The sequence below is a fragment of the Drosophila serrata genome, unplaced genomic scaffold (genome assembly GCF_035046125.1).
Source record: "Drosophila serrata isolate PLE 108 unplaced genomic scaffold, ASM3504612v1 contig_184, whole genome shotgun sequence".
NCBI lineage: Eukaryota > Metazoa > Arthropoda > Insecta > Diptera > Drosophilidae > Drosophila > Drosophila serrata.
The window spans coordinates 7,447,831-7,470,992 of record NW_028257082.1 but is presented as its reverse complement, the minus strand read 5'-3'; the positions used below and the strand labels follow the sequence as shown (position 1 = coordinate 7,470,992).

The window sequence follows — 23,162 nt, the reverse complement described above, 5'->3', positions numbered from 1 at the left end:
ATTTTCCTGCGGTTTATGGCTTTTCCGACAGTCGCCGGCTTCGACCGCAACGGCGACGCTAACGCAGCACGCAATCAGTGCAAATTGTTGTTGTTTTTTTGTTGTTGTTATAATTGTTGTTATTGTTATTATTGTTGGTGGTGGTGCATGTTGTAACAACAGCTGTAAAAATTATAACAAGCCAGAAACAACAACAGAAACAGAAGCAAACGGATTCACTCCGAATTACATACTATGTATGTATATAAACTCCAAAAACACTCCTCACATTTTTGATTGCATGTTCTTCGGTTATATTTATTTATTTATTTTATTTATTTTTCTTTTATTTTTGCCTGCCTTAATTATCCCCCTGCCTCTGTCATTGCTGGCTCATCTTTAAAATTAATTAGTTTGGCATATTACGTATACGCAGTGTTGTACGCGGCGTGGCTTGCAATTTTTCAATATATTTGCGCATTTTATAATGGCATTTTAATGAATATTTTTTAGTAGAGGGGCGGAAGAGGGGGATTAATAAGAAGTAGCTACTGAAACCGGTTTCTTGGCAAAGGCGGCGTATCTTTAACACATTACGTATACGCACCATGTGGTTGGCCGTGTGCAGAACTCTTGGCTTGGATTCTCTTGGCTAAGCCATCTAATATGCATAAATGAATAATATGTTTAAAAAAACAGATGTTTAAGCCAAACATTTTCAGGGAAACAACCCAAGTCGAGGCCCTGAAACCAGTTTAAAAGTCAAGATCTTCTGATGTCTTATGTCAGCGAACCTAGAATTTAAATTGGTCTCATTCGAATATTTATATTTGACGTGAGGCTTAGTTAATACACTACACTGCTCCATTAACTTTAACGAAAACATTTGCACAGCTGTTTCTTCAGGCAAAGCAATGCTTTCAACAGCCAACTCAAGGTGCAGGTTCCCAAACCACATTCATTGTTTTATCATTATAAAACAATGGCCAAAGAGATTCGCTCGCCCTTTTCCACCTGCCACAAAACAAACTGAGACTGAGACTGAGACTGCGACTGAGTGTGGGTCTGAGGCTCCGAAAAAGTTAAGCAAATGCAAAAAGTTCAGGTCACAGACATTTTACGTAATCTCCACCTCCACTTGATCGTTGTCTGCAAGCTGCAGTTACTCCGACTCGTATCAGGCCAAAATTTATTATCTCTTGTGCAAAACGCTCACAGTTGAACTTTGTTATGTCACATTTGAGCCGATTTATGTGTGATCCAGTTTCTGGCCCAGACAGGCCACTAAGAAGTGACAGTTCTTTTGCAGAGAGCAGTCAGTCAGTCAGTCAGCCAATGCCAGACACAGCTCAGCAATAAATTGGGGAAATGGGTTCATTATCAAGACAAATGCAGAGCTCATCAAGCTACCGAACTCAGGTGCTGACACAGGTGATGGCTATCTCCAAACAGAAGCCAAAAAACCAGCTGTTCGTTTGCTCGTCTGACTCAATGTAGAGAGGGAAAAAGAGATGGCTAAGAGAGGTGCTGCTGGCCAACTGTCAATGTCAATTTAAAGTAAAACGCTGACGCCCCCCCTCCGACTTACAACAGACTCGACTTCAGCTCAGAGATGGTTGTGTCAGCAAATTCATTAAGAAAGCAAGAGCTAAAAGCAAAGACTACTAGCCACCACACAAACACAAAAAAATTCCCATAAACCGAAAGAGACGCTGACTTTATGGTAAAAGCACAACCCACAAAATAAAAAGCCAGAAACGAGTAAAAAAATAAAAACACACAGAAAAAAATGTAAAGTATATGGCAAAGTGTTGGGGTCCAAGTCGGCATAATTATGCGGAAGCTGACAATGCAACTTGCTTTTCTGTCTCCCCACCGTTTTGGCCATATCTTTTGGTGGTTTTTGGCACAATTCCATTTCCACACATTTTTGTTGGCCAGCTTCTGTTTGGAATCGGTTGACATTTGATGATGCGTATCTTTTTTTTCACATTTATTTACCTTTTCGCTAGGGTAATTATATAAAAATATAAAAAACATATGAACGGGAATTATGCAAGCCTGAATATAAATCAAAAAAACTGTTTTGCCATAGCCATAACCTTGAGTTGGCCGAAACGCAGACCGAGATTTATGCATGCATACACACATATGGCAAATGATTCGACCCTAATCGACCTTAATTATGCAAATGATCGACCGAATGGAGTTGCCATCTCTTGGCTTTGCTTCTATAATATATCGCGTTCGCGTTCGGATTTGCTTGCCTCATAACTGTTTCCCTCTGATTTAGTGTGTATTTTGTAAAATATTAATCGGTATATAAGCAGCATTATTTTCGGTCACGTTTTGGCCTCAGGTCTCTGGCCATTTTATTGCATTTGAATTTCCAGATAACTCGACTTGCAGTCACTGGCTGCACGCTATCCGTCTTTAATGCTCTGAATTTATTTTCGTTTTCTGGGTGAAAGTCTTCTTCAAGACTATGAAGGTTGTGCCAAATTGCACTTTCGGCTAAAAGACGATGGCTTTGGGTTTTTGTTTTTCACTTGGCATGGCTTCTTTTTTATGAACTTTTGAGGGTTATTACACCTCAGCACAAGTCAGGTGCCCTTTGGTAGAGCCCAAGGGTTTAGTTTTATTTGGAAAAGTGAGAATGGACTTGATGTGTTACTAAGAAGACAGTTCAAGATTCATTAAATGTCACATCATATACTTCTTCTTTAACTTACATACAACATTTGTTTACCTTTCACCAAAATGTGATCCAGTAATTTACTTACCATATTTGTTACCACTTTTCTGCCTGCCAATTAGCAGCCACACAACTATGTATTTATTTTGTGGAAATTGTACTTTCTTCGGGCTGAAGCAAGCCATGATATATGGAGGCAATGCCCTTTGGCTAAATCACGCCCATTTTTGGCAATTGCTTTGCTTTCATTAGGATTGATGATGATTGATTCCTTTGGCTTTACACTTTCTTCGACTGGAACTGGGGCACAGTTTGCTTGCAGCATGTTGCATGCAAATTGTGCAAAAACGTTTTGGGGGGCGGGGGCGGGGGGTAAATGAAATGTCATGCAATTTGTCGTAAATGCCGCTGAGAAGTTGCAACATGAACATGGCAGCTGGCGATGCTGCTGCTGGTCAGTTCTGTTTGTTTTCTTGGTTGGTTTGTCAAAAGGTTTGGCCATGTCGGATGGATGCTGTTTGCTGTTCGCCTATTGCCACGCATCGCTGCATCATTATTGACAATTAGCCGCATTCGATGCCGGGCGGATGTGCAACATGCTGCAGCAGCAACAGCAGCAACAATAACAACAGCAGCCATAAGCAGGGCCGGACAAGATTGTTTATTGCCTCGAGGCTGGCTGCTTCTTGGCCTTATGCAATAATTAATTACTCAGTCAGCCGGCCAGAAAACTAGGTTTTTCTTTCTACGAACAAAAAAAAAGTAAATATTAATTGTAGCAACAACAAAGCGATAAAATTGCAACAACTCATGTTGTTTTGCCAAATAATAATGCCCATTTGAGCGTGACGAGGACAGGTGGTTTTGGGCAGGGAACTACTGCCTCATATAAGGTGGTAGTAAAGCTATTAATTTGGATATTAAATATTTTGCATGCGGCCATAACGCGTGAGGTGAATGGGATAGAGTTAGAGGATGTTTAAAATATTAAATAATTGTTTTTAAGAATTTAATACCTTAGACAGATATGGGTTACTTGTTCGCGTAAAGGATTTTGTTAAAAAAGAGGTACCATCCTCTAGAAATAGCTTCCAGTCAGCATTGTGTATTTTAGATAAACCAAAATCTTTATCTTGGGATACATACAATTAAGTTTACCCTAGTTTAACATAATTTATTTAATTTATAATATATTATTTTGCTTTTCATTACATTTTTAATAAGTTTTCTTGTCTTTCCCTTCTTCTCTTTACAGTTTAATCATTTTTAAGGATACCTTTAGCACACTAGACAACCGGCACAGTAAAATGTCCTCAACATTAGGCCTAATCACAGCGCTACTCTTGGCCAGCACAGTATGCCAGGCCCTGCCAGATGTAAGTACTATAAGCCACCTCAAACCCGACAAGTCCAAGTTCCAATGCCAATTGCTTGGAGCACGTTCAATCGAACTCCAAGAACTCATCAATCAATTCAATGCGATATAAATAACCTTTGGGGGCACTTACAGTCAACAGTTAAGAGTTGAGAGCCAAACGGCTAACGGTGAAAAAAAACCCAACAACAAGAAATGACCGCCAGTCAGTCAGTCAGTCAGCGGTTTCATTGTCATTCGCATTGTGCGTAATTAGCATTTCGAGAAATACAAAAAACATTTTTTGTATATTAATTAAATTACAAAACAGAGCGCGGAGTCAAAGAGAGTCGATGTTAGGAATAAAACGGCATTGTTATAGCCGGGCTATCTGAATGGCATTGCCATACACGTCTGTGTATTTGTGTCTCATTGAAATCCAAGACAGCTTACGTTGGCTTTTGTTTTGGCCCAAAGAAAAAGCTCTCTGCCAGCAAAATTATGGCCAAGGTCAGACGTAAAAAGTTCTTGTAATTAATTCTCCTTCCCTTTGCGTTTATTATTTATTATTATTATTACACTTTTTGGATCTTTCTCTTTCATTGTCACCGCTTTCCGCTGTTGCGGAGGTTATGGTTTGACTTTGGACTGAAGAAAACTGCTTTTCAAGGTGGTTTTTTAATTCGAATTTTAAGTTGAATGCTGACTTCCTGCAGAGGGAGAAAAATATGAATTGCATGAGCAATATTTATTAAAGAAAATAACCTACAAATAATATTTAGTTAGTTCCCTTAAAGATACAACTAACTGCATTTAGTTCTTAAAACTTATGCGTAGTTTTTGTGGTCATAAACTATATTTATTTTGGAACAAATTTGTGTCGCGTCTGGTGGAGACATCGAGCCATAGCCTTGCCGGCATCGCATAAATGGCGCTTGCAACATGATGGCCCATAAACGACTTCGTCTCCGTTTTCCACTGCAATTAAAGTTGACACGCTACACCACCAGCAGGCAGCAACTACAAAACTAGAAGAAAATCACTAAAACAACTACTCAGACTCTGACGAGGCCCTTCAAATCCCCAGCCGAGCATGAAAAAAGTGATGTAAAAGAATACAAAAGAGACTCCGAGACATGCAAAACACAGCAAGAATATCGATTCAACTGCATGAGTCAGCAGCAGCAGCAGCAGCGATCTAGCTTTTGTTTTAATTCTTTTTCCATGTTTTATGTGCTGTCAGAAATGCAAGGAAAAAAATATGAGATATCCCATTCCTTGGCCCGGCTGGCCAAATGTTTGTTGGCCTATCAATTGGCCGGGCCAAATAAATTAAGCCTTTAATTGTGAAATCAAGAACTGTTTTGTGGCACGACTCGTTGCCCGTGTTTCTCCGTTGTCTTCGATTTTGCTACTACTCTACCGCTGTCACGGTACGAGTTTGTTTTTGCTTTTAGCTATGTTTTTTTATTATTATTTTAATCATTTTGGAGCTTGGGTTCTTGGGTCACGTTCTCCCCGCTGTGTGTGTGTGTGTGTGCGTGGGGTTATAGGAAAAATCGGGGTACTGTCAGATCATGAGTAATTGCTTAATGATAAAGAGATTATGCAATCGATATAAGATTATATATTCAAGCAGAAAACGATGAAAAAGCTATAATTATCGGAGAATAATTTAAAGAATTTTTAAGATATCAAAGTCTGTTCCCTTTGTTATTAAATACTTAAATACTTGAATTGTTTCAAAAGCTAATATATTATTTCAATAATATAATATAATAATTAGAACATTAAAGCTTAAAATTTATAAAATTTAGCTTCATTTTATCAATATTTTCGATTTTGTTGTTAGATTTTAATTAGGAGAAAACCGTTGACAATTTATTTGATAATAATTTTGTGGCACCCCATTACCCTTTTCAAAGTTAGCTAAAGTTGAATGAAAATTATCGGTATATATAAAGATTTCTCATTTTTTATATTTTTAGATACCTGCATTTCTATATAATTTATGACCTAGTTACCAATCTCATATCGAACATAGCACAACCTCTTCTAAGCAAACAATAAAAATCACCTAATTTGCCATTTGCATTAGGCACAACTTCTCTCAAAGGTGTCGTAACACCCTGAACTTTTCACACTTTGCTAATCGCTGGCACAAATACAAAATTCCAAAAATACAAAAACAAAATATTAAGTAAAGTGATGAGAAAACCCGACTGAAAACTAAACGCCGACAGAAGCTGTTGCTAATTTCCGCCGCTTGTCAGCCGTGGCGACAAGGTCAACACACCCAAGGAAATGGAAGGAAAAAAAAGAGGCGAACTGGCAATTTAGTGGATAGTTAACAATCCGCAGCAGCCCATGTACATTTCGAGACCCGAAATCTTCACTGAACAGGCCTCTATGTATGTATATCCGTTCATGGCTCTTCGAGTGAATAATTTCTTTGTGTTTGACGACTCCGCGAAAGGTCGAGTGACACTCTTTCGAGCGTCTGCCGCTGTTCGCTATTCGCTGTTGACTTTGACCGGCTAGAAAGAGGGAAAAACAAATTGCACAATCCGCCAAACCAACAGCGTTGGTTTTGTATGCCATAAACAGTGTATTGGCCTCAGCCAGAGCCAATTTGAAGCACACTTTTTGCGTTAATATGGCGGCTACACCTTTTACTTTGACTTGACTCTGATTGCACTTGGTCGAGTCGATTCGCTGTCGCCGTCATGCCGGTTATAGTGTTATACTCCACCGTCCAACCGGGCGTATGAGTAATATCGCACAATTTCAGTAATTGCCCGCGCACCAGCACCAGCAGCAGCTGGAAGCGAGTCAGCTAGCCATACAAATTACAAACAGCGCAAAAATTTCACAATATCCGTCATTGCACTCGACGAAAACCGAAAATAAAATCAAACTTAAGCCTGGACAAATCACTGCCGCTGGCCAACTACTTAATGGCAACCGTCAACCAATCGAATCGGATGACAAATTTAAGCTAGGGTTGCGCTTCGTTGGTTTTATTCTCGATATATATATATATCCGATGGTTTAGAAGGTTTCAAGTTTATATTTGGGTTCTTAATAAATAAATATTAGTTGAGAATATCTTTAATTAAAACTATAAGTATGCAATTACAGAGAATTTAATTATATCACAGATATATAAATAAAGAAGAGCTTAACGGTTGCTATTACTGCTCTTCAAATGATTAACAAATTATTTATAAAAGGATATGAAAACAGAAATTCCTTTAACAACTTTAAACCTCTTCTATATAATTTATAATATTTTATAAAACAGTTTATATAATAGTTTTATATTAACCTAACAAGCCCCAAAGGAAACACCATCATTTTGTGTAATTTCTTTTAATTTTCCGCCCATTTCAACACCTCCTTAGTAGGCTGTAATTTTCGATGACTATCTGTCATTTACATAATGTTTAGGCCAGCTTGTTTTGGGTCTTTAAACTGTTTTTGGTTTTCGGTGATGTTTTCTGGCTTAAACCTTGGCAACCCTGGTTCTTTAATCGCCGCTGCTGATCTTGTTCACTGGATGCCGCCTTTTTGCATAATTTGTAATTGCTGATCGTAGCTTTTTTCTCATTTGTTTTTAATTGCAATTAATTGGCCACAAGGGCCAAGCTAAGTGTTGATTGGTGTTTGGGTGTGGTCACCCAGCAAGGGGGGATTTGCATACTGATAGGAAAGCATTCGAGAATAATGATAATTTGCTGCAGGTGCAAAACTTTCCAAACATAGAGTTGGCCAAGAGCCCTAGCGATGCACTGAGCTGCCACAATTGCACTCGAGTGGCAAACTCGCAACGCCTCATCGAAAGAGCAGCTTTTTTCTTTCGGTTGTCGGTTTTTCCTTTCTCAAGCCTCAGTTTCACTTTCAATGGGGCGACGACGACGATTCAAAAGTTGCTCAATTCGACCCCAAACAGCTGGCTGGATGGCTCGCTGTCTGCCCGGCTCCTGGCCATGTGAGCGAGTGTTGTCTGTGGTCAAAACACGTTTCAAATGAAAGTAAAAACGCTTTGGCATTGTCCCGTGTCCCGCCGTGTGTGCGTGAGTCTGACTCGAGTCTGGTTTTCCTCTGCCGTTTGTTCACCTGAGTTAAACTTTCCGCCAGCATTTCGATTATAAAAGAATTATTAAGCTATGGGCTTACTGTTATGCCCGGAGGTGTCATCATCTCGAGCTCTGTAAAACTGTAAAAGCCAGCTTTGAAAATCTTGCTTACCTTGCCTTCGTCTTGGACTTCTTTTTGGCTTCTTGGTTTGTTTCTTTTTTTCTGGTCGTATCTTGTCCGGTGTTGTCGTCATTTGCTGCAATACCATTTCTGACTCATTTTAGGCCATTTTCGGTTGAAATAAATGCAAGAAATTTGCCTAAATGGCTGGCTTGCAGCAGCACCGCTGGCAGCAAGTTCGTTGCCTGAGTTTTTTGTGTTTTTTGCTCAAGCGTTTCAAACGTTGTTTAAGGAAATTCTACTCGCCGCTTGACCCTGTAACAAATCTTATTTTTGTGCATTTTTTTTCCTTTGTTGATGCTGCCGCTGATTGGATTGCAAGTGAGATGCAGATTTGGCGGATAAATAAAACGGAAATGCGATGAAAGAACCAGCAAAAATTTAAAATTTCAAGATTGATTGATGGTAGAATGATATGCCAACTAAGGAAATATTTACGAGCCTTGTTTTGGAGTACAGAAATAAATGAATGAATGAATGAATTTTTAAACCCATTTAAACACAAACTAGTTTATTTATAAACTCATAGATATTGTGGAATTCCCACTGGCAGTGTTTAAGAAGAATACAACTATTTATGAGCACCGACAATGGAGTGCGGATTAAAAGTCAATTAATAACAATACAAAATTAATTTGATTTTAATTGAAATTCGCAATTATATATTTATAGAGAAAAGGTTTACACGCAACTTGGCTAAGATCGCTTTGCCGATAGCTCTCTGTGTGTGTTTGTGTTATTTTCTGCTTCTTGTTCGATTCAATTCGATTTGGTTTTTCGATTCGGAAATACTTATAAAAAAGAGACATGCGAGTCTGCACAGACCGTAAATCTATCAAACGCCGGATTGACCCTGACCCAGTTAGCGAAGATACACAGCGCCGAAAGGCGAACCAAACCCAAGCCGATCTTGGCTTAGTCGTTAATCTCCAGATAGCTCTTGAGGGGCCCAATGCAAACACGAACCGAGCCATGCCACGCATGGAACCGTTTTCAAGAGAGAGCCAAACACTCGATTATTGCATTGAATTATTGATAATTTTTCAATTATCCATCTGACAATTGCTACAATTTACAGCCATTGCCCAGGGCAACTTGTCTCTGCGATCGCTAACCTGGTTTTCTTCGATTTCTTCTCCTCCACAGTTGCACAAACAAATGTCGCCGGAGCAGCTGCAGTCAGTCTTCCACGTGGACAACTATGATGCAGTGCCCCACTATGAGCTTGTCCAGCTGCTGCATCACGATGAGCACAGCCTGCGGCAGCGGCGGAGGCGCAGCATCGGCGAGGGTCCTAAGTTCAATGTCGTCCTGCCGCCGCATCATGTGAAAAAGGATCTCAGCAAGAATGCCTACTACAGTGAGCTGAAGCATCAGGCCAGCATGGCGTCATCCGTTGGAGGAGGCGGTAACCACCTGCTTGGCCCAGATGTCAGCTCCATCAAGGCCCACAATGTCTCCTTCAGTGCCTTTGGCCAGCATCTCAATCTCTCGCTGCGCGCCACCCAAGGACTCTTCAAGGGCGCGCCCCACCAGCTGCGCATGTGGAGCGTCGGCAGTGAACCCAATGCCACCCACGGCCTGGACCTGCAGGAGATCCAGCATGAAAAGGTGAGTTTAAGATTCAATTTGTTTTTTAATATTTAAACTAAGTCAGGGAGCTTTAGAAATATATATTTTATAATACACTACCTTAGTTATATATATTTATCTATACACTTTATATATTTTATTTATATTTAAATGGTAAATGGGCCTTAAAATATATTTAATCTTCTTAGAATATTATGTTTTTATAAGTAAAGTTGTCAATTTTGCAATATTAAAAGCATTCTTTAAAAATTTTCTTAGAATACTAAAATAATAAAAAAAATTTAGTCATAAGCTTGTAACACTATGAAGGAGTCATTTCCAACCCCATAAACCATATATATTCTTGATCAGCATCAACAGCAGAATCGATCTAGGCATGTCTGGAGGAGAAAAATTCTTTAGTCAATTTTTCAAAATTTTACATCGTTAAAATGGTCAAAAAATTTCAAAAATTTGTATTTTAAACTGACTGCAGATTTGTTGACGTAATAAAAACTAACACAGAAATGCTTTCCGAATTAAAATTAATGCATTTTTGGCTTAGTTATGATATTTCAAAATCTATGATTTATCCAAAAAAATAAGCACATCAAAATATAGATCAAGTATACCTGAAATACACATATTTTCGGTTTTCTAAAGGTATACGTCGAACCCTTGATTCTATGGCTATTAGCAAGGGTATACAAACTTCTGCCTCCCACAATTAGCTTCCTTTCTGGTTATTATTAATTTCTTTATCAATAACTAAAAACATTCCCTCGCAACCATATTTGTAAACATATGTTTAATGGGTTTTCGACTTTGATTGGCCGTCTCATTTACTGTCACATATATTTTCCTGCCCTAAATTGGCGTTTTGTTGCACATATTTTCCTTATACGTTTTGCTTTTACCGCACTTTCATTGGTTACATCATGATGTCGGGTAATATACAAAACACAACAAAAAGAAGTACAAAAAATTACAGCTTTTGCCTTTGTACGTTTTCTGATTTGTTGATTCGCCATACTTCCGCTTGGGGTAGGCAGATATTTTGTTTCAGCCTTTTATCTGCGCTTCGTTTTAGGCCTTTATATATTTCGTTTTGTTTGGTGTTTGCTGTTTGCTTTTTATTTAACAATACCTCATGCACGGCTTTTGTCTCTCTGCCTCCTTTTGTAATTGTTGTTACTGCTCTTGCTTGTAATATTTATTTACTTGTGTGCATAATACACACACTCGTATCTAATCAAAATTAATTGGCCATGTGATAAAGAGATTAGAGGTAGACTGCGCTCGCAGTTAATTGCATTTGTTTGTTGTGTCTGAGAAAATGATCACGTGTAGGCAAGAAAATCCGGCTTAAAGTCAAGGGCGTACGGGAAATTATAAAGAGATATCAAATAAGCCTTAACCTTTTCTTTTTGTGGGTTTTCTATACCCGATTTACGAGTATAAAGCAAATGCAATTACTCATTTCGTGATGCGATCACCACAATTTCATTAATATTTAACTCTCTCACCCACAACTTCCAATCAAATTCAGTTAGCCAAGAGGCGAGCCATGAACGTGACTCTGTTTTGCCATAATACAAATAAAGTTCACTTTCTTCCCGGGCTTGTTTGTATATATAATTTAATTTCCCCCGTTTACCCATTATTCGTGTGGTTTTTGCACCCGCTCTGTGGGCGTGCTTCCCTCCAATGGAATACAATCAATTGATCGCACTTTAAATTACCAGTTTTATATTCGGCGTTTATTACTTGGACCAAGGGTGGTGGTGGGGGACATGGCATAATTTTAAATGCAAGACACAACACTTCGGAAATGAAAGTGAAATGTCATGTCAGGCGACAGCCGAAAAAGAAATGAACTCGCAACTCGAACTCTTATGGCAAACTTTGTGTGGTGTTTTTCTGTGTTTTTCTGTTTCTTGTTTTTGCCTTTTTTGTGATTTATGTGTGATAATTTTTAGTTTTAACATAAGCCTAGTGTAGTACGAAATGCGGAAAGATTTGTCTGACTTTTCTTTCAACTCGCTGGGGATTTAGTCTTCACTTTTAATTAAAATGAACTAAGCTGCAGGTAAAGTTTCTTGATATTTTCTGTCCAAGATTAGGTAACCCCCCCACGCAAGGCATTTTCCCCCTTCATTCAGTCTTGTGACTTGGCAATTATTTTTGTTTCTGTTTTTTGGACTCTAGCCACAAATAAATGGCCTCAAGATATAGACCACATAACTACAACAATTTCAATGTTTTCTATGTCGTATACTTTTTTTTTGGTAATGGCGGCACTTTGTCAGAGACCTTCCATCGGCAGTCAACCGAAAAATGCCATGAAAAAAACATTTATTCTAATTTCTGACATTCTGTATCTCAGTTTTTGTTTGTGCCTTATTGTTTGGCAACCGCAAAAGTACCGAAAAATAATTTTCCATTGATAGCTGAATGTCCAAAGAACTGACCCCGTTTTTTGGGTTCCAAACAACCAGCAAGGGAAATTGTTGCGTTTTTCAATTCCAATTGTCCATTAATAATTTGAATTCAAAAAAGAAGAAAGGAATCTATCGTAAGAAATTATTTAAATTAATAAAGATTGTTAACTTTGACTATATTTTCGTAGATATTCTTAATACAATAACAAATTCTTTTACCATTTAAAATTAAAATTAAGTAATGGGGAGTAATTAGGGAATTAATTGTAAAATAAATGCATATAACAGCTAAGTCGGATCCCCTCCTCCTTCTTCCTGATTATTCAGATGTTTTGCATTAGTCAGGAGATATTTTTGGGGTCGAAGAGCACTTGCACTATCATTGCCACTATCACTGGAGATGTGAACAGCGGGGAGGCCGCGAACAGACTGAGGTGGGAGCGACTGCATTGCCTCTATTTATAGTTACCGCGTAAAGAGAACAGAGAAAGTTAGAGAGAACAGAGAAAGAGAGAGAGAGAGCAAGAGCTGTCTCTAGAGATGCAATAAGGGAGGTAGAGGGAATGAGCTATCTAAAGAGATGCACAGAGAGAGAGAGAGAGAGAGAGAGAGATGGAGGGAGAGAGACAGAGAAATAGAAATAGAGAGGCAACCGACTCGGATGTTGATGCTGATCAAGAATATATATACTTTTTATGCATTTCAAACTTCTAACAAAACTTATAATTCGCCGCAAGGGTATTAGAATATATTGTGGTGTCACAAATTGCAATATATATTTTCCACTTAAACAAAATTAATTCGTGCGGTGAAATTTTTGGTAATTTTTAAACTAATTCCCCCTCAACTCGGATCCTGAGCCTCGGTGCAAGTGCAAGCCATGAAATTAAAAGGCAAACACAAGGCGTTGCTCGGCACTCCCACTGCCGCATTCAATGCGATGATGAATGCGATAGGGGCTCCACACAAAGGTCAGTGCAGCCAGGAATGGGGCGAAATAAGACAAAGTCGCACAGGTCTCTGGCATAATGGAAATACTGCCAAAAAGGGGCGCGCTATATCAACAAAATGGAATTATGTACCAGAAGTTGTGTTTGGCAAACAAAACGCTGAACGGGTTTTAGTGGTCACAAAAGGTTGGAAAAATAATGGAGAGTTTAATAAATATACAGGGTTCACATAGAAAATAATGCTGCAAATGTTATTAAAACAATTTGGAACAAATCGGGGTTATTAATATATCATAACATAATATTAATATTTCATAAAGTTCTTAATAAAGTTTTTTATGCTCCTACATTTTATGACCCACTTTTACGACCCATAATAACACTTAAATTCAATCAAAAGCCAGCTAAATAGTTATTTACAACAATGCATTGTTAAGTTCTCTTTTGTGCAGTTAATCCGGGGCCCCTTAAAAATGTAATAAAAATATTTACATACAGACATACATATATGCAAATGTTAAGGATTTCCTCAGTTCACTTTTGCTTAAATTCCCCACAAAGCAAAGGGGGAAATGATCCCGATTTCCATGACTGCACCATGTTGCCAAGGTACTTCGATATCAATCTATAGACTTTGCTCACGGCTCATGACTGTGGCTAAAACAGAACAATCCCCTTTGGGCTAAGGCTTGGCTACCTGTGCGCGCTCCCGGTCGGTACTCGGAGGCACAACAATCACCATCAAATCGGAGCACACAAAACGAAAGACTTGGGCAACGAACGCGGGCATAAGTGATTCCACCCCGAGCAGCGGAAAAACAACAAACAAACCAGTCGAAGAAAAATTGAAAGCAAACTAATTAAGTTTTCAAAATGCATTTTTGATGGGTGCTAACGCGAAGTGCATAATTAAAAGAGAAAAAATCAACAAGTGAGCTGTAAGAGCATTTGCTGCATGCCACGCAGCTGAGCTGCCCAAGCACCGACGTTGCACTCATTTCACAAGACGCAAAATTGTATCTTGTCATTGCAAAACGATTCCAGCCTGTTGTCGGAGGTGGTGCAGGTGGTGCCGGTGGTGGTGCAGAAGCATGATTAATGAGTCCACCGATTTGGCAGCTGAATGAATTTGAAATTAGCTCACTGTGTCCTCCTCGCTCTCTCTCTCTCTGGCTCAAATGCGCGGGCGAAGCAAGTTGCAAATTCCGCGGAAAGCGAGGAAAAAACACTAAGGGGTAGCCAGGAAAAACTGTTTGCGGCTTAGAAAGCAGTTCGTCCGGGCTCTCTCTCCCTCCCACAGTCACTACCTCTCTTTTTTTCTATCTTTCTTTGTGGCTGCAACCGGGTTGCATAATGCCGCCAAGTTGTTGCCATGGCCTGACAGTTTCTGTGCTTGCTGCTGCTGCTGCTGCTGTTGTTGTCATGCTCATGTTGCCATGTTGCAGTTATTGTTAACGCCGAGAGCGGCTTGTTGCTTTGTAGCAGCGACAACAAGTTGGCCATTGCTCATTCCCTTTAGGGTCCAAAAACAAGGAACTACTCCTTATCGAAACATCAAACACACAAGTTATCTAATGGGGCCAACAGATACCAACCTTAGTTCCGCCACTAAACAAATCAATGGGACACATAATTGGCCAAATAATGGTCAAGTAATGGCCAGATCCAGCCTTGGCATTGTCTTGAAATCAAAGGTGAACTGCAAACAAAAAAAAAACAACAAATCCACATACAATGCATAATGGTGCGTAATAAACAAGCTAACTGCCAAAGCAAATCAGCCGACGAGCGAGACACTCACGCATGGATAAGTCCCAGAGTTATTACCAATGCGGCCAATGCGGCGTATGCGTAACGATGCCAAACAAATCGGCGAATAAACAAACTAACAAATGGAACGAACCAACAGAAAAAAACAAGCGACGCCCACACGATGTCTAATGCGTTAAGTGTCGGTTAACTTGGCTAAATGGCTCGTGGATTTACGGTGCGTACTCACTGAAAGCGTGTGGGCTTCCGACCAAATACATATAGATTCGTATATCCACTATGAAAGCATTCCCAAAGACTTCCAGGTGAGGTTTTCCTTTCGTTTGCCTCGAAACAATGGCAAATTAACATTTTCTTGTGCGGGTTAAGGGCCTGAGACTAATGCCTTAACCTTCTTCTCGCTTCGATACTGAACCACAGAGGAAAGAGAGTTCAGAGGCTAATTTTCACTTTGCCAAGTTCGCCGCCGCTTCGGGTCATTTGTGTCTTTCTTCTTTCAACTTTTCGGTTTAATTTGCATAACAAAATTGCCAAAAGAAAAAGAAACGAGCGATAGAAAATCGCCTAAAATGTTTCAGCCAGGAAGTTGTTAACTCTCGAGGCTGTTACTTTCATTTTAAGCCATTTAAATGGCCAAGTGATGAAGGGAGACAATTGAAGGGTTGGGCTTTATTGGACCAACCTTTATTGGTAATGTTTCTTCCTGAAAAATTGATCTTATATATATTTCCTTGACGCTTTCTAGAGATTCTTTGCAACCTCCTGAAGTCAAGTAAAAGTATTTCTAATATTAAAAAAAAAACCGGAACTTTGAGCCATTAAATTATCAGCAATAATCAGCTCCCTGAGGGCTATCATCAGAAATTCACTTCTTACGTAAGCTTACAAGACAAACCTAAAGAGATACAAAAACATTCCGATCAAAGCCCAATCTCAGTCAAGAGATCTGCATAATGTCTTGTAGCCATTTTGTAATTAAAAAGTTAACGGCGCCATAAATAAAAATAAAAAAATACATATATGGTTAGCTTAGGTCCAATTGAAATGGAATTGAATTGAAGCAAAAACGTGAAAAAGTAGAAGAAAAAAGCCAGCGACAGCTAACAATTTACAATTTGCAAGTCAACTAATTAAAATTGCATTCGGGGAGGGAGGAATCGCAAGAGAGAACAAAATAAGTCAAAATGAGAACAGCAATTGTCAACACAGATGCAGAAATTGGTCCATGCAAAGTGGAGTCAAGAGCAAGAGGCAAGTGCAGTGCAATAAGTGGCCAACTGACAGTTCATAAATACAATATGGCCAAAACACTTGGCCAGGCTCCAAGCAGCGTTGACAACTCGGCCGGGTCTCGGTCTTAGACTCGAACTCGGATTCAGATTCGGATTTGGATTCAGCTTTTGGATTTGGATTTGGATTCATGGAAGCCGAAATACGTGAGCCCCCGTATCCACGGCAAAATGTGTGTGGGGGTCGCCACTTGCCACTTGTTGCTTTGAACTTATTTTTCCACAAGGTCGCCGTGTCCAACTAGCAAATACAACAACGACAACGTTGGCAACAACAAATTAAGCCATAAATGCCTGCTGCACATGAATTTTTGTGCCTTGTTGTTGCTGCTGCGTGTCCACACGCTTTTGACGGTCACCTAACCAAAGCCCCGCCCCATTCTGGACAGCTCAGTAATTCGATCAGAGCGATAAATAATTGCTCAGGCTCGGGCAACATTTTCTGGGAAGTCAATTTTCAAAAAAGAACAGATATTATTGATAGTGATTAGAACGAAGTTTTAATTATTATAATATATGTAAATACAGAAGGGTATTGGTTATCTAAATGACTACTATTCAAGCAAAAAATACATATTTTAAATGTAAAACTTTTTGGGTATTTTTAAAAGAAAGCTTATAAAATATATATAACAAAATTAAAAATGTTCAGCTTAGAGTAGATTTAAAAATAAAAATCCTTTTGCTTATTTTTTCTGTTAAACAAAGAAAATTTTAAATTCTGAGTAATTTTGTACACACAATTATAGTTTAGTATTTTTCTTGACATTCAATAGCCTTACTTAAAGGTTACATAGTTGAGATAAAGATCAAAAAGTTAACTTCCTACATTTCATACATTTAATCAAATTTGATAAAGGGCAACTTCTTTATTACAAAATAAGCAAATTAACTTTTTATATATTTTAGATTTGCTTTGAAATATTTTTACATTGTTGTAACGTTTTAAAGGTTAACATTTTTCTGGCTCAATTTTTTTCCACAATTGCAGATCCGTGCTGAATAGCAATAAATGTAATAAGTAAAATATTTTATCTACTTAACCTACCTAATTGTTTTTTATTTAAAAATGTCTAGTATAATCCTAAACTTATATACATAAATGGTTATAAGAGTAATCAATATTTTTTGCTCTTCTTAGACAACCAGAACTGGTTCTTTTATCCAATAATTTTAATTAAAATTTTAATGATTTAAACCCTTATAAAATTTTGGAAAAATGTATCAAAAACTTTGTTTTCCTCCTTCGATGACTAGATCGACTCAGCTGTTGATGTTGATCAAGAATATACAAGATTTATGGGGTCGGAAATGTCTCCTTCATTGCGTTACAAGCTTCTGACTATAAGTATAATACACTGAAAAGGTAAAATTACCAAGATTATTTGCTCTTCTTAGAAAACCAATAATTGCCCCCTCCTAAGCTCAAAATTATTCTTATAGTTGGAATTAAAAATAAAAAACCAAGGCTATTTGTACTTCTTGCACTGCCATAACTAGTTCCTTTATCCGATAATTTCAGGCTAAGCTCAAAATGATATTTAACATTTACATATTTGTACTATATCATAGCAGACATATCTAGATTGCCTTCTGGCCAAAACATCAGCACTCATCAAGCCAAAGGCCAATGGCTCTGCAGCTTTGAAGTTGAACGTTTTAAGATTTTTTTGGCACTTGACTTAGTTTGATATGAACGAGTGTACATATATGTAGTGCCATTTATTGCTCCGATCGGGCGTATGGCGATTAGTAACTGTATATTTGGTCGGGGGCAGCAGCAGTTATGATTTATGCCTGTAATTTGATAGAGTGCCGGCACGACAGGCTTTTGAGGCACGGACGCGGTCCAATGCCAAGTGCTGATGCCGATGTCAAGTGTCAGATTACATTTATTTCGATATTTATTACAGAACTCAATTCAATTGAATGGAATCGAATTGAATGGTCAGACTACGCAGGGGCAATTAATTTAATTAGTTTGACCAAAGCGGGCCCGAAGATAAGACGTTGAAATTTATAATTTATGCTAATTTGAGACCAATATCCCCCGGGGTATTTATACAGAGGTTGCCTTGAATTCGAACAGCAAGTAGCGAATAAAAAGAAACAAACCCAAAACGAATGTCTATGTCACAGGATTTAAACGCAGAGTCAGTTGGAGAAAAAAGCTGAATTGTAACTGGAGCAGTTGACCAAATGTCAGAAGCTTAGGCTTTAAGCCGGGCCAACAGCAGCGCTCTTTTCATGGTCAGTCTAAAGTCTGCCGTGGCTCACACGGCGTATGAGTGACGTGCATGCTGAGGCGTCACATTTGCCAGCCAAGAGCATAAATCAAAGCTCAGTTTACCGCTACAGCTTCGCCCCACGCTCCTCACAAAGTGCCTCCCAGCCTCCGGCCTCCTGCCTCCTGCCTCCTGCCTCCCACCTTCCCGCCCCCTTTTGTCCATTTAACCAAAAGTTGCATTTAATTAAATTTACCCGCTAACCACGCGTTTTGTCTTGGTCAACTCACAAAGTCGCTGTTGTGGCCGCAGTATATACATTTGTTATACGAAAAAAACAAAACGAAAATTGCTTTAAATTTTTAGTAACGGCCAGCTGCAGTTTTAGCCATGTATTTGTTTTACATCTGGTGGAATTTGTGGAATTTGGAGCCGCTAATAAAAAAATATGTTTAATGGCTGTCTAATTGCCATTTCAAACAAATTATATTTCATTGCCGAGCTGTCATAATCTGCGATTAAAAAGAGATCTAAATGTAATTTAATAAAGGAATTAGAATTGGAGAATATAAATCAAAGCAATTGAATTAAATGTTTAGTATATGTATAAACTTTAAATCACTAAATAATTTACTAGGTATAGAACTATATATTTACTATTCAATTTAATCCAATTATATAATTACATTATTATTACTTACAATAAAAACTAACTAAGTTAGATTAAAATAAACTTATAAGTAATAATTCCAAGAACTTTATCATAAAGTTGATTTCGTAATGTTTATTTACTATTATATATTACGGCTAGAATATATACTATTAGCTTTTATAGGCAATAAATACATTTTATGGTTACTCGTAAATAAATTTAATTATATTTAAGATGCTTTTAATAATACTTAAGGGGGTAGACCACCCTGAACGCATGAAAATTGGAGGGTTTTTTAAAAATTCATTTTGACTAAGGTATTGGGAATACAACTTTTTATTTATTAGTACATCAAAGTACATATGTTAAACTAAAAAATACTTATTGAAAGAAAAAAAATATTTACGAACCTCGGAGATATAGCCAGTCAAAAAACGAATTTTTTTTAGGGAATGGTCGGATGGTGTACATGCTGCACACCACATTTGTTATCCGAAATTCAAAAACAAAAATTTTTTATAAGCTATATAAGTATGGCTATAGCATGACGTAGCCGTTTTTGGAAATAATTTTTTTTGAGCAAATGGGAGCACTTTGAAAAATTTTTTTTTTTTTTTTAACAAAATTTTTCATTTAAAAATTTATAACTTTAAAACAAAAAAACATATCGAAAAAATCCTACGCCATAGAGGGCATTATAGAGAAGCTGTGTAAAAAATTTGAAGAGAATCGGTCCGGCGGTTTTTGAGAAATCATGTATACCGATTTAAAAAACGTTGTTTTGAGAAAAACGCAAAAGAAGATAAAGAAAGTACTCTACGGTATACCGGCAGCGCTCACTTCTAATGGCTGTAGAATCCACAAGTAACGAGATATTTTTAAGCCCGATGTCTTAAAATGACCGTAAGAATATCAGCATCAAGATTGATTAAAAAAAAAAAATTCGATTTTTAAAAAATGTCAGGGTGGTCTACCCCCTTAAATAATTAGTGCAAATTAAATCAATAAATACATCGCAATAATAATATATTTTATAGTTCAGTAGTAAATTATTTAAGTTTATTTTGCTATAGTATATTATCTAAAACAGTTCTGAATTTATTTCCGATTTATAAAACTAAGTTATTGATTTATTTTCTATTTTTCTATTCACTTTTCAGCACCACAAAAACGATGTGGGCGAGGTTTTCCAGGATGAGGAAAATATGGCTGCAATCTTGATGCGGCGCCACGTCAAAACTGGTGATTTGATAATGGTAAGTTTCTGCAGATCAATTAATTATATATAACCGCCTCCGCACGCCTGACAAGGTCACTCACTCTGTTTAGTGCAATCAATGAACGTGCCACAAGAATTTCAATTAGCGCAAGCCATTAATGCTTGTTCTGTTACCATTTTTTTATATAAATATATAGATTTCTTTATGTTCTTGTTCTGTGTTCTTGTTGCTTTTTTTGTTATGACAGACGGCCATTGTTGTGGTCACTTTTGGAGCCAGAACTTAGGCTGGACATGTTGGCCATGTTAGCTGCTGTCGCACATTTCAATTTCTGTGTCTGCGAGGCGGGCATTACAATTAAACGCCCGTTTGGTTGCATATTCAGAACGAGTGCGGATAATTTGCGGATTTAGACAATTTCTGCTGATTAAGCATTAATTTATCGCCGTAAAAACGTTCAGGCCAATCGACAGCTGTAAATGTAAATTGCCGGCTTTTGAAAAGCAACAAAAAATAGTCAGGGTCGACTAATGGATATCCCAGAGCACTCCAACAATAGAATATTGTATTTATTTTGATTTTTTGTAAAGCCTAGATATCCTCAAAGTCTAGTTTTTTATTTGCGGTGGCCACCACCTTGGGCCAATTTGACAGTAGTACAAAAATTGTGATGGCGTATGGGCGATAATGCCAAGATATATGGCATTAGACCATAAATGCTCATGTTTGTTAGAACAATCTTTTAAATATTTCGATATGCTTTAGAATCAACAGCAAATAACTTGAGGCTCAGCCTCTAAACGCAGCACTAAGATAATATTTTTTCAACTAAAAAAAAAGGTGTATTTACTTCACCTTTTGGCCATAATTGAGGCATTTCCTCACCGCCCCAGCTGAAGGTCGCCTTAATTCGCAGTAGTTCTCTTTATGCTCTTATTTAATATGCAATTTTTTATATTGTTTCTGGTATTAAACTAGCATCAGATAAGTTCTGGTGCCGTTTAATTATAAGACAATTGGCCATTAACATTACGCGAGCGGAAATGGAACTCTCAATATGTGAGGCAGGAACGAGTTTTTATTATATTTTGGCAGGGAGGAAGTCTGCCTTAATTACCGGCCATTGTGTGTGGGATCTTTTCTCTTTCATGGTTGGTTATCGTAATCGCGATCGGTTCAGAGCTGGTGGGAAAAGAACCAAGAGGAAACCTTTTGAGGTTCGCCTGCATGGAGAATTGCACAAGCAAATGTCACAATTCGGTTAAATTAATAATCAAACGGAGAAACCAATAATCATGGAATCGTAAAATGGCCAACAAATATTGGCAGACAATAAGGTCAATAAGCAAGCATCGTAGACAAAAGTCTTGGGGCCTCTATGTTACTGCCCGCCCCTTCTCTTTATTTTTATTATATATTTTTGGCAATTTTCTTCATTTTTTTTGGGCATCGACGACGTCTGCTTGGATTTAATTTGTAAAACAAAAAATGGAGGATAGGGGGGGAAAAAAATGTATTTTTGATAATAATTACAGGCAAGAGCCAATAAAAGGTCAAACAACAATGTCTGGCGGCCCGGTCTGACTTGACCGACTTGTTATGGCCAAGTGCGCCGCTGCCACTGCCGCCGATGCTGTTGCACTGACAGTCAAACAAACAGACACACAAGACACAAAAATTCATAAATAATATGTAGAAAATATACGGCACACATGTGAGCATGAAAAATGTTTGCTGCTCGCTGACATTTCGAGGTGCAAAGCCGGCGAAAAGTTTCGCAATTGCCCGAAGCCTCAAAAACGCAGCTGTGTCTTGCCACCACCACCATCTGGACATTGGCCGCTGTCCAAAAACCGATGATGCTGCATCTTCCGGCTTGGCTGTGACCTTAAACGGACGGGCTCTCAAACATCTCGTATCGAGATGGTGCTGCCACGTTGTAATTAACAAGAAGTCAACGCCAACGCCAGAAGATGGCCAAGTTATGTAAGACTTCTGGCCATTTGCCATTAAACTGAAACAAACAATGCCGACAAATTAAGTTGCAGTTGCAGCTGAAGCAGCAACAGTCTCCTCTGAACCGACTTAACGGTCCTTATTTATGGCCATTTAATTAGGTTTAAGCCAAAAAGAGTATTTCCACCATAAAAATGTGCGACTTACTTAAGGTAATTGTTGCCTCTGGCACAACTTGATGGAAATATTTTAAATATTTTGTTACAGTGGGGGTTGGGAGAGATTTTTGGCGGTGATCAAAATCTTTATACGAAAGACTTAAGACACGAACTTGCTTGTGGGCCATTGCAAAACGCGTTCAAAGGAAATTTCAAGCCCGTCAGCGATTTAATTTAATTACAGCTTACTTAACTATGGACTTGCACGCACTATTCCATCAGATATTCGAATGTTTGTTGTTATTTTCCAAGGAATTGTGGGATATATTCGATGAATTAACTTCATTACTGAGCTTGGAATTTAAAGGTTCTTCATGAGTTTTGACCAAAACGATTCCCACACTACTTAAAAACAAAAAAAAAACGATGCAACCTAAAAGTTATTCATCATTTTGATAGCTGCCGAGATCTGTGTGTGGGAAACGAAGCGGCACACAAATCGAATTTGATTTAATATGTTTTGTACATGTCAGAAGTTGAAGGTCGTTGTCTTGAATGGCCCAAAGTGACCTGAACCTGAGTATCTACTTTATGTACTTTTTAATGTGTGTGCTTGCCACCCACTGCCAATCGAGGTAATG

General features: G+C 38.2%; 1 protein-coding gene across 29 annotated transcripts in view; it reads left to right on the top strand.

The window, feature by feature from the left end:
• Nucleotides 1-23,162, top strand: part of sona (sol narae metalloprotease) — a 50,767-nt gene that overhangs the window by 3,343 nt on the left and 24,262 nt on the right. For all 29 annotated transcript variants that reach the window (XM_020948600.2, XM_086828704.1, XM_020948579.2 and 26 more), the window contains exons 2-4: nt 3,930-4,050; nt 9,435-9,899; nt 20,348-20,443. In XM_020948600.2, the coding sequence (XP_020804259.2) occupies nt 3,982-4,050; nt 9,435-9,899; nt 20,348-20,443 (630 nt within the window). In that variant the 5' untranslated portion in view covers nt 3,930-3,981. The remainder of the gene's footprint in view (nt 1-3,929; nt 4,051-9,434; nt 9,900-20,347; nt 20,444-23,162) is intronic.